At 34.2% G+C, this 12,750-nt stretch overlaps 1 protein-coding gene across 1 annotated transcript; it reads left to right on the top strand.

The window, feature by feature from the left end:
- The first annotated feature begins 390 nt into the window (after positions 1–390).
- Positions 391–6,005, top strand: IAPP (islet amyloid polypeptide). The gene is made up of 3 exons (XM_053554110.1): positions 391–467; positions 795–889; positions 5,816–6,005. Exons 2-3 carry the CDS (start codon positions 810–812, stop codon positions 6,003–6,005), a joined length of 270 nt encoding a protein of 89 aa, XP_053410085.1. The 5' UTR covers positions 391–467; positions 795–809.
- Positions 6,006–12,750: the final 6,745 nt, after the last annotated feature.

The following is a 12,750-nucleotide window of genomic DNA, read 5'->3' as shown; positions in this document are numbered from 1 at the left end:
TCAAAATCTCTGGCTTGGCCTCTGCCTATACTCACATTTCTTGATATTCTGAGTCATTTCTTTTTATCAATTCTTTACTATAACATACATTTAATTCTTGAAAATTCAAGCATGTCTTACAAAGATGCCAAGTTCAAACTTCTGCTATGTATGACACACCATTAACAGCACAAAGACACTCTGTATTTGCTACGTTAATATTTACTGATGAGTTAATGTAATAATTGCCCATCTGTTCCTGCTGCCTATGAGGCATTTTCTATCTTTAAGGATGGAAATTAATGACAGAGACTCTCTGAGCTGCCTGATGTCAGAGCTGTGAAGGGTGTGAAGGGGATATAAGAGCTGGATACTAGCTGGCAAATGAGGGGTAAACACTCCAGTGGATGTGAGCTGGAGCTCTTTTCATGAAGCTCTCCTGCCATCGAAAGCATTTGCTCATATTGCTGGCACTAAAACATTAAAAGGTAATCCTATTTCTGGGAAAGTGTTATTTATGTCAGAAAGTTGGATATGAAAATTTGGTGTTTACTTGAAAGAAAGGCTAAAGGGATAATGTATTATCATATCAATTTCAGATCATTTAGAGAAGGAAATTGGGAAAATAAAAATTTAGAAACAATTTGAAAATTTGTTTGAACAGTATTAAGGGACTGCTATAGCAATAAAAATGTTGATTGGGGTTTGTAAATCATGTACTAAGGTTTTTTTTTTTAAGTAGGCTCTAATTTAAAATTACATCAATGAGAACTCTAGGAAATTTAATGATTTCAGTGCTGGTTTATTCTTTCCAGAAACTTTGAGAAGCGATGTGCATTGTGAAGCTACCCGTAGTCCTCCTCATGCTGTCTGTTGCATTAAACCATCTGAAAGCTACTCCTTTGGGAAGGTTAGTAATTTTAAAATCCTGTTTCTTTTGTAAAATGTGGGGAAGATCGAATGACACACTACTACATAGCTAACAGCCCTTATGCCGTTAGATTTCTGACTAAATCATGCTTAAGAACATTACTTTAAACTGTTCCATTGTTCCTTGAATTCTGTATTCTTTAAAAAATAATGCCAGTGGCTGATGAATCTCTGATGGAACTTCTGACAGACAGGAATGGATAGTTCCAGTTTTCTCAAGAAATATGCTGTTGGACATAAGAGGGGAAAAGCCAGAACATGAACCGGGAAAACCCAAAAGGTAGTAATTTTACTCTATTGACCGAACACTGAAATAAACTCAAGAAACTTACATTTTATATCAAGTGGAATTTTATTGTGTCTTTATATAGATTTTTGTTTTCCTCAAAAGGCTCTGGAAAGGGGCAAAACTTTTGCACCTTCTGGAAATTGAATGTATAGAAATACTCGGGGGGGGAAATTAAAGTTTTTAAGAAGTTAAACTTAAAAGAACTAGTTCAAAAGCCATTTGCTATTTGTTAAGTGATTCATTCTACTTTTAGTAATTCTGTTTATTAGACGCAATCATAAAAGGCTATTTTTCATGAGATTACATCTTAGCTGCTATAAATGTAAATTAATCCTACTTGGAATTATTTTCTGAAGGTACCATGGGCATCAGGATTTCCTAGGAAGTTTCACTATGATGCGTTTCATGTCATTTGAATGCTAATTTTAAGTAAGTCTAAAAGCTATGTCAGATGAAACTGTTAGCAGTACAACTTTCAAACAAAAACTCTTTGAAACTATAATTCTACATTCATTTAAAAGACTCTGCCTACATTCTAAATAATATAATGAAGTTTCTTGTGTGTGTGTCTCAGTTTTGCTCCATATAGTGTTAGAGTCTGAAATTAGACATTCTTTACCACCCAAAAGAATTAAGTCCATTTTTTAAAATTTGATTGATTTAATCATTCTGCAATGTAAATATACATCAAAAAAATTCCATTTTACTCCATGAATTTATCTACAATTATTACTTGTCAATTTTATTTTTTCTCTTAATTTTTTTATTAAATCATAACTGTGTACGATAATGCATTTATGGGGGCACAATGTGCTGATTTTATATACAATTTGGAATGCTTACATCAAACTGTTTAATATAGCCTTCACCTCACTTAGAGTTAAGACATTTATACTCTACTCTTTTTTTTTTAACCTTTTTTTTTTTGTTGTTTGTGGTTTTTGGCCGGGGCTGGGTTTGAACCCGCCACCTCCGGCATATGGGACCGGCACCCTACTCCTTGAGCCACAGGCGCCACCCTATACTCTACTCTTAATAGATTTGACATGTACCCTTGCAATATACACCTAAGTTCATTTTTGAAGAGTCATGTTAGAACTCTTTCTCCTTAGAATGATCATCTTGTCTTTGTTTTCCTCTGAAGGTTTCTTTTTGTTGGGGTAGAGGTCCTTAGCAATGCGTGAAGATTTCTGAAACACTTAGGTCTAATAAGTAGCAGGAATTATTATGGCATTTGCTTTGTCATTTCAGAGCTTATCTAGTTACAGGTTGTTCTTCTCAGAACAGACTGTAATTTTCAATTGGCTTTTTCATGACTAAAAATAACTTTAAAATTGACATGCAGTTTCTTATAAGAATGATGATAGGAAAATTAGCAGCATTACTTAGTATGTTTGTCTGTATCTGGATCTTTTCTTTCATTAGACATAGACATTTGCCAAGCACATTTACTCGGTGTGTCCTTATGGCTGTTCCCTTATTATGAGGTGAATTTCACTTAGAAACAGAATAATACCAAACAACACTTACTGTCAAATTACTTTCATTCTAGCCTCACCATCTTTTACTTCGAATTGTTATTAGAAATACTTATAAAACATGTGCTCAAATTGCTTTGAATGTGTTTCCTGAAATCAGTATGTTTGGTCATATGATATTATCTATCATCCTGAGCTGACAGATCACGTAATATTGTATAACTCTTATAAAAAGCTAAGAAAACTTATGTAGAAAATGCTTCAAATTTTAAACTCCTTAAACAAACAAAGCTAATGTAGATTTATATCATTTCCTCATAAAATTCAGCCACCCCATTGGAGATTTTTTTCAACTTTTATGCCTTTATGAGATGAAATTAAGAGGTTAACGAACTGGCTTTATAAAACATATCAAAAAATAGTTACATTACTTTATGCTGAAAAGCAAAAGGATCACGTACTTTCCCACCAACTTTTTTATGCCCTCCCGTAAATATCTGCCTGGCAGGTAACCAGAGGTTAAAAATTTGATTAAATAGGTGCCCAGCTATTATCATTAGGTGTTCCCTATAGAAGCCCTTGCATCTCCACTGATGAATGTTAAGATCTGGGAGCAGGGACCCATTTAAAAACCCTTGATAAACATTTAAAAGAGATAAATTAAGACTTATAGTTTGGCTTATTGCCATTGCTTAAATTCTGTGTGCATGTGTCTCCGAATTTTAATGGTTGCCCCTGGCTAGGCAGGTAGACAGGCTTTGTCTGTCAAGGAGGGGAAATGCCTCCAAGTGGGGCAATGCCTTTTCACTAACCATTGCAGCCATCTGTTTTCATTCTAGTGATTGGTTTGGGTAGAATCTTATACATGCTGAATAATACATTTAAATGAAATAGCTCTCATATGAATATACCTTTCATATTTCAAATAGCTTTCACCTGATACACTATTACACTGAAAAGCAATTTTACAATTAGGAAACAAACATAAAAGCTCTTACCATTTCTTTTAAATAGAATGATGGCCTTTTTAGCTAATTTAGAATAATTTTAAATTCTAGTACTGACCTTCCAACCAATTATCAAAGTACCACTCAGCATTTAGCATATTGAATATTTCATTCACACTCTGCTCCCATTATTTGCTAAATATTATCTGAGGACAGTTGTCCCTTTCAAAGCTTCTCAATTTGATCTATAATCTCCTATATTGCTTCACATTTATTAGTTTGAGGTGTTTGGGCCAAATTCCAATTCTTGCTATTCTTCAGGATAAGTTTGCCTTTTAAAATGTAATGTCCAGTGTAGAGAATTATTGGGTCAACCCTTAAAAGCATTATAAGTTGTTGTTTTTTTAAGTACACATTAGTCATAGGTTTTCCATACCTTAGAGAGAAATAAATGAGCAGATAGTGTGAATAAGATTGATATAGACCAAATAATTAGGTCCCAAAGGTGCGTTTTCTTTGCCTGAATAATTGGGTTTGTCAGCATACACTTACACTCAACAAATATCCATTTCACCTCATGTTGTAATAGGAATTTTCCTTATATGGGAGAAAATATGGGAATAGAAAAATAAAAAACAATTGCTAAAGTTTACCAAAAAATTCAGAACATTTGCTCTCGGCTATTTCTGAACGGAGATAGAGATACCTTACACACACACACACACACACACACACAAGACACTGAGAGAAATCTATTGCATTTAGCCCCCCTTAAGTATATCTTCTGGCTTCTGGACATTGAGTTTTTAGCTTCATAACTGGATCACTTTCGACTTTACATTTATCCTAACTTTCATAGATATTTTGCTCTCTATGGAGCTAAATATTAAAATATTTCCCTACTAATCAGCAAAGAGGAAGCAATTGTATTACTCTGTATCCATTTCCAATACCATTTTGAAAGCACATTGAAAAAAGGTAGTACAAAAAAATACAAAGTTGATATAAATAAATGTTTAAAATAGAAAAGTGAGTTAAAATTCAAATGAATTATTTAACCCATGGTGTTGATTTCTGACTTATCTGTATTATTATTATATAATTGTGCCAGGTGGCTATAAATATGGTGAATATTAATACAACTGATGTAGTAAGTCTTTTAGTTTCCATATTTAACCTAGTCTTATCATTAAAATTGTTAAATGCATAGGATCCAAGTGGATGCCAGGAAGATGGTAATGCTCATGTAGTTAGAATAAAGAGTAAGAAAACTCTCACACTGCAATAAAGTGCCTGAATAGGTGATCCATGTGATTCCTGGTGAGACTTTATAATACCTGATATTCTGTCTTTTTATTTTATTTTACAGTGGTAAGAACATTTCACATGTGATTTACTCTTTTAACAAATTTTAAGCATACAAGACATTATTGTCTTTTACATTATTGTCTCTTACAGCACATCTCTAGTGCTGATTCATGTTGCTTGACTGAAAATTTTTGTTACTTTTGATTAGTAACCACCCATTTGCTGGCACTGCCACTCCTGGTAACCATCATGCCACTCCTTGAATTTGATTATTTTAAATACCACATATAAGTGGGATCATGTAATATTTGTCTTTCTATGACTGTCTTACTTCATTTACCATGTTGTCTTCAAGGTTTATCCACGTGATTCCATATTGAAAAGTTTCTTCCTGACATTTCTTCCTTAACAATCCTGAATCAATGCTCTCAAAGAACTTAACAGAAATTAATTAATTCTGTTGGAAAGATTTGAGAAATGAGTATTTTTAACTTCTATATATTCCAGATTACATAAAAATTTATATTCTAATCCTTTTTATATGATGAAAAATAAATTCATCAACAAGATTTAAAATAATAAAGGACAAGGACACTTTACTATCATTATCTGTGATGAATTGTGAATTTCCTAGAAGAGGGTATTGTATTGGGACATGCAATGTTACTATCACGGGAGATGTTATATAATTTCCCGGTCATAAGTGATTCTGTTACTTCCTCATGGTGTCAAAAACATCTGCCCAAAATATGCAAACCAAAACACTGAGTTACTTATAGAAAAGATTTCCTTTAGGTTTTATCAGTCTGAGATACTTGGTGTCACATGGATATATCCAACCGTTTCTAAGTCTCTAACCGTTTCTATTTGTTTGATGTCACCAGTTATCAGGTGGAAAAACGGAAATGCAATACTGCCACATGTGCCACACAACGCCTGGCAAATTTTTTAGTTCGTTCCAGCAACAACTTTGGTGCTGTTCACCCGCCTACCTATGTGGGATCCAATACATATGGCAAGAGGAATGGAGTTGAGGTTTTAAACCAAGAACCACTGAATTACCTACCCCTTTAGAGATCCACGTACCTCTACGGTTCTTACTGGTCCATGTTCAGATACACTAGTCATTTCCTGTGTACTTTAACAGTGCCCTTTTCATGTCTATTGTGAATATGTGAGTCTGTGCATGCTCTGTTTGTTACCAGTGCATACGTTGTCAAAGAATGGTTTTGAATATAACACTAATTAAGACCCCATTATAAAAAGACAATTTTAAAACAAAATGTTCTTTCTATAGATTCTTACTTTAAGAACAAAAAAGTTATTTTCTTAGCCATATGATTACGATCTGAGTTTAAGAACAGAAGACAAAATGGTAATTTGAAGCTTGGTACATTGTAAACAGCTAATAGTAAAGTTATTATTCTAGAGATTAGAAAACCAGTCATTGTGCATACTCCTGTTAAGAAGTTCCTTTTTTGCGTTAGATTTCTGAAATGGGATGCTGTTTAAAAAATAAACAAATAAAATCCTGCTTCTGACTCAGTCAAAATACTCTTTAAAAATTTTATTCCTCGTTATATTTGCTGGTCCTAAGAGGTTATTTAAAGACACGGAAGCAATTTGTTTCCATGAGGGTTTCATTGTGTATCATCAGCAGTGAGCATTTATTAAATGTATGTGCCCTTTATTCTCGTTAAGTGGCTTTTAACAAACCTCAGTCATATTCTTATTCAGGGTATTGCAAAAGCAACTTGTGTTCTATTAATCATGTCTTCAATTAAAATACCACAAAATTCTGGAAAGTGTGTGCTGTATGGCAACTTATTTTCTTTGTTATCCAAATTTTAGTATTTTTCTGGCAGAGGTTATGTGTGGGTGATGTACTTTTTGTGATGACAGGTGCAGTGCTGGGCAGACACAAAATGCTTTGCTTTAAGTCGGATTCTTACAGTTTCTGCTTTCTCCTGACCATGAGTTAGGTACCTTTGGAAGTAGCATTAATTTATTAAAACATCTACCATCCTCATTATAACATTTCTAAAGACACTCAACTTGTATTTTCTAAAACATAGAAAAAGAAGCATCATAATCTCAGTGTAATCAATTTTATGTCATGAATTACATATTGAAATAAATAAATGAATATACAAATTCCTACGTGTGGTGTTCAACTGTTGGCCCTTTCAAAGTGGACTTACCCCCAACATTTCAAATTGAATACAATATAATTAAATTACGATCTCGTGCTTATTTAAAAATTTTCCCACAATAGTGTAAATAAAGTTTTATTGTGTATCACACTTATATTCAGAGTGTCCATACAGTGGACACTCTATATAATATAAATACATATAACAATATATATCTTATAATGTACTGACCAGTATAATTCAAAATGCATATAAATATTATTTTTAGGTTTATAAATACACATACAGGTTTTTTATTTAGCTTTATTTTATAATAAAATAAATATTTTATTATATTTTATATATATTTCAACTCTCTAACTTTCAAGTATTAACAAAATCTTAATGTATGCATTATAATGATGTTCTTCAAAAGCATTCCATATGATAACATATAATTACCAAGAATTAAACAAGAAGAATTATGTATAGTAATCTAACCACCTCTAGTACTAAGGATTAAGAATATATCAACTAGGAGACTTTTGGGAAGGAAAGAAATTGCTACGTTGCTACAGCAGATATTAACTATAGATTTTATTCTAAAGTTTATCCACTCAATTTCTTATCAAAGTGAAACATTTAAAGAAATTCAGCATTATCACTTTAGTTATATTTGTATTTGCAGATCAGTAAGAAATCTAAATATATAAAGGTTATGAAGTTTGCCGAAGAACTCTCTCTGGTTTCTCACAATTACCTGTGAAGATAATAATGAGTGTAACTTGATAAAGGTAATTGGAGGTAACAACAGTAAGATTTGGTTACTAAATGTATCTGAATCTTTTTGATTTGTCTGTGGTACAGCCCTGGTTGCCACTGAGTAACCTAAGAGTGAGCATCCACGTACTTATTTGCTCTAAGTACATGCTACAGATTATATTTTATTGGACATTTAAAAATACAAAGGATTTCTTTCTGTTCTATGTTGCAATACAGAGTCAAAACAAAGAATTTATTAATTAATACCATGTATTACACATCTAGAAAATCTCTTGAGCTTGCAAGAACACATGATGCTATGACCCTCTTGCTTCTCTGTATACTATGTTTCATTACCAGGAAATACTATACTTAAAGAACTCCTTTTAGTTGAGAAAAGAAAAGCTTTGTAAGCCCAAAGTTTCTTTGGTTAATGTGCTGCCAGAGTATAGAGTAAGACTTTTAATATCAAGTAGGACAAAGCCTTCTTTTCCTATTCATTATCCCCCTGTCGCATACACACTACCCAAAACTATGGAACTATTAATCTTATTTACAGTCAATGAACCTGTAATAGACATCATGAGTGCTCACCAATCTCCTTCCCGCCCTGAGCATGTAGGAGTTTCAGCTCAGAATGCAGTTTCAGTTCTCAGCCCCCTTGCATTCAACTGGCACCATGTGGCCAAATGAAATATTAGCAGACATGATGTGTGTCACTTTCAGACAGACTCAGAGGTGAAAACCTATATGAAAATTTTCTCTTTCATCAGCTGCTGCAGCTCCTGGTGGAGAGGCTTTGCCCCTGAGTAATTTCATGGAGAAGGATGTTCCTCCTGGAGTGTTTGGACATGCAATATGACCATGAAATTAACCTCTGTGGTTTTATGTCTACAATCACCCATAATACATATTCAAAATCAAACTTTTCATCCGACATTCCAAATCTGCTTCTCCTGCTAACTTCATTAAATTTAATAATAGCATAACCATTCTTCCACTATAATTCAGCCTTGAAATCTTGGAATTATCTCTGCTAATTGCTCAAATTTCTTGTTTCAAAGTAGTAACTGATATTCAAATCAGTTACTACAACATATATATGTGTGTATATAACATATATACACACACATATAAAAAAAAACATACATACCCACCACACCCATTCTAAAGCATGGGTGTCCAATCTTTTTTCTTTCCTGCCATACCTGGGAGGAATTAGGCCACACATGTATACACTAACACTAACAAAAGGTGATTAGCCAAAAAAAAGGTTCCTTCACATTTTTCATGATATGGACACTACAGACAAGCAAAGAACAGTCTTTGTAAAATCAGCATGTGGCTCAGGGACTGCAGTTTGGACACCCCTGTTCTAAAGCCTCCTGGTACTGTGATAAGTCTATCTTTTCTTTCCCCATCAACAACGTAACTCTTTGCTACAACAGTCTGCCAATACTGCTCCACCCTCTGATTGTTTTTTCATACTTTCTGCCCATAGCAGAATAAGTTTCCAAATGTAGATTTCTTGCTATGTGCCTTTTCTGCAAAGATCGCAAAGACTTGATGTTACCTACTAAAATACACCAAATTCCTTAAGTGTGACATCTGAGTCCCTCTATAAATTAACCCCAGTCTGTTTTTCCAGCTTTACCTCTAATCATTTCACTTCGTATACTGATGCTTCTGCCAAACTCATTAGTGGTTTTGCTTCTATTAAATGGATGTCATCACATTCTCCCTATTTTCCAGGCTCTGTCTCTTACATCCATTCCTTTAAGTTGAACAACTGCCCTCAGTGTAGTGTTTTGAAATTTTTCAAGGACAAGGTTATCAAAAGTCTTTTATTATTATTGGTTTTTTTTTTTTTTTGAGACAGAATCTCAAGCTCTCACCCCAGGTAGAGTGCCATGGTGTCATCATAGCTCATAGCAACCTCCAACTATTGGGCTCAAGTATTCCTCTTGCCTCAGTTTTTCTATATTTTAGTAGAGACAAGGTCTCGTTCTTGCTCAGGCTGGTCTCAAACTCCTGAGCTCAAGCAATCCACCCGCCTCAGCCTCCCAGAGTGCTAGGATCATAGGTGTGAGCCACCATGCCAGGCCTAAGAATCTTAATATTGCTCTCCTGATTAATTTCTTCACCCACTGAACTCTCAGCACACATTGAGGGTATCTTTTATCTTCAAAAGCAATGTGACATTAGACTATTATATTTTTATTATTTCATTTGTATTAAAAATACTTTATCAGGGTGGCACCTGTGGCTCAAAGGAGTATGGTGCTGGCCCCATATACTGGAGGTGATGGGTTCAAACCTGGCCCAGGCCAAAAACTGCAAAAAATAAATAAATAGATAAATAAATAAAATACTATATCATAATGTTATATTATTTCTGTGTTATTGGTATGACTGATACATTTCTTTTCAACAGTGCTAAGTTCCTAAGGGCAGAGACTCAAATTTAATCAGTTCTCCATTCCACAGATTTTCTTGTGCTGATCAAGTAACTTAATTTTTTCACACATTCTTAAGAAAGTTAGGCTACTTGAAGTCTCCATCTGTTCTGGCTACTGGGCTCACGTAGAATTTTATAGTTTTATCTTCTAAAAATAAACTGATATTTATCCCCAGCATCTTTGACAATGTATTAAATAACCGTGCTATCTAAACATATGTATTATTATAAAATATGACAGAATCAAGGACCTAACATTTATCTTAGACATGCTTTCCATGTAACTAAAAATAATAGCTAATTGCTGTGGAATGTGTATGCATCCATTTGTGCTGCTCTACCAAGGTAAAAAAATAAACTACAGTATGGACTGGAAATTTGAATTTTGTCTCAGCCAGACAGTCTTTGAGCACTTGGGATGCATCAATACACCAGACAGATCAGACAACATCCCCCATCCTCGTGTAACTTATATTTTAGTTTGGATCTGGTGGTAGACACCAGAGCTGTGCCGTTAGCCACTGTTACACCACTTCCCCCAACCCAAGGAATTTGTAGAAGTCTGCCGTCTTCCTTCCATAGTTGGATAAACTAAATCACAAACATTCTTATTTTTTTTTCTTTTTTTTATTTTTTTGTGGTTTTTGGCCGGGGCTGGGTTTGAACCCGCCACCTCCGACATATGGGACCAGCGCCCTACTCACTGAGCCACAAGCGCCGCCCGAAATCACAAACATTTTTAATAAAACAAGAACAGAATTAGAAAAATACAATCACTATTTCCTAATTTCTGGCCAAACTATTTATCTATATATGTGTATGTATGTTGTCATACACTCAAAGTTCTATGAGACAGGGATTGATACGCCATTTATTGGCAGAAAGAAAGTAAGGAATAGAAAATGAGCTGACGTATCCATGACCACATGGTTAGTCAGGGTGGATTCAGGATTGGAATCCAGATTTATAACTCTGCAGGCCAGACATTTTCTCTACGGCATGTCCAAATAAAAATATTTTTTTCTACCTCCACCGTGCATTGTGGTTTCCCATGCATCACACCACGACAAATCAATGTGTCTTGAAACTGGACAAGGCCAGGCAAAAGAATAACAAGACTAAATTTTTTATTCAAAATGTGAAGAACTTGCCTAATGTTGAGAATAACAATGTTTACCCAACCCAGTATGAGACAGTTTTGCCTAATTTTATTTTTTTTTTTTCAAGGTATCAACCGAAAGTTTGGGAAAAATTCAGTGAACTTAATTATATTATTTCCAACACTGAATGATTGCTGGTAGTGCATTTTTTTTCTCCCAAAATCCAGGTGAAATTGTCCTATTTTGTTTGTCTGGTATACAACTAAGATAGCCTCCTTTATGGTTCAGTGAAAACTCTGCCACGTGGCTAAGCCCACACCCTCTAGCCAGTCCCTTACGGTCCTTCTCATGGGACTCCAGACTACATTTTCACCTGGATCCACGCTGCCTCCTGTGTGTTTTACACTTCTCTCCATTTTGTACCTGAAACTCACTCACCTCCCTACCCTTGCTCGCAGAGTTTGCTCCCTTGAAACATCTTTCCTTACTTCTGGGATCTATACTCTACTCAGGTTTTTCTAAAATGCTACATTCTCCATAGAACCTCTCATGATCCTTTTAGCTAACATCTGAATTTACAGAGACTTTAACCTGCATTATTCTTCCAGTATCAGTTTATTCAACCATTTGCTCAGTCACTGAATAAATGTTTATTTAGCTTACTTTTGTATTTGATACAATTTTAGTGGTTGGAGTTTCAAGACTACCCTGAAGAAGTTCCCAGATTCCACCTTATATTTTGGTGCTATTTCTTCATTTAGCCTGTAAGTTATCCAAAGTCAGGATACACAAGTCTCCTCTGCTGTCCCGTAATATTTAAACCCATTACTTGCACATAACAGGTGCTCAATGTATATTGGTTGTAGACTTTTACTTTATGAATAATGAACAAATAAATAAATGAATGAACTTTAAATTTATGATTTAATACAGTGTGATGAATTTGATATACTATGTCATCTTACATTTCCTTTATAAAACATGGATTGTAACACCTACCTTGTACAATCTGATTGATTAAGGATTTGGAATAAAATATACAAAATACCCAGAATATTTTTAACATTCAATCAGTGGTAGTTATTTTAACCATGATAACTGTACACAAACAAATGAATGGTATGGTAGTATATTGGGTATTCTTGTTATTTATGAGAGGATTTTAAAAGGTAGAAAGAAAAAAAGATAAAGGTAGATAACAAAAGTACAAGACAATGCAGAGAAAGGTTCAAAGATAAATAAAAAGGTAAATAGAATAATGACAATAATTGAGCCAAATCCTAAATAAGATTGATATCACTAGATTCTTTTCCTGCTTCAGTAATCAAAGGACACAAAGATGCTTGTACTATACTACCACATCTAGA

The sequence above is a fragment of the Nycticebus coucang genome, chromosome 12, assembly GCF_027406575.1.
Source record: "Nycticebus coucang isolate mNycCou1 chromosome 12, mNycCou1.pri, whole genome shotgun sequence".
Lineage (NCBI taxonomy): Eukaryota > Metazoa > Chordata > Mammalia > Primates > Lorisidae > Nycticebus > Nycticebus coucang.
Note: the sequence above shows the minus strand (reverse complement) of the source record. Positions and strands in the feature narration are given on the sequence as shown.

Excerpts from the sequence above, each read along its gene's own strand:
- IAPP (XM_053554110.1), top strand. The coding sequence starts at position 810 with ATGTGCATTGTGAAGCTACCCGTAGTCCTCCTCATGCTGTCTGTTGCA. Across the intron at positions 890-5,815 it reads AAAGCTACTCCTTTGGGAAG|TTATCAGGTGGAAAAACGGA; the intron begins GTTAGTAATTTT and ends TGATGTCACCAG.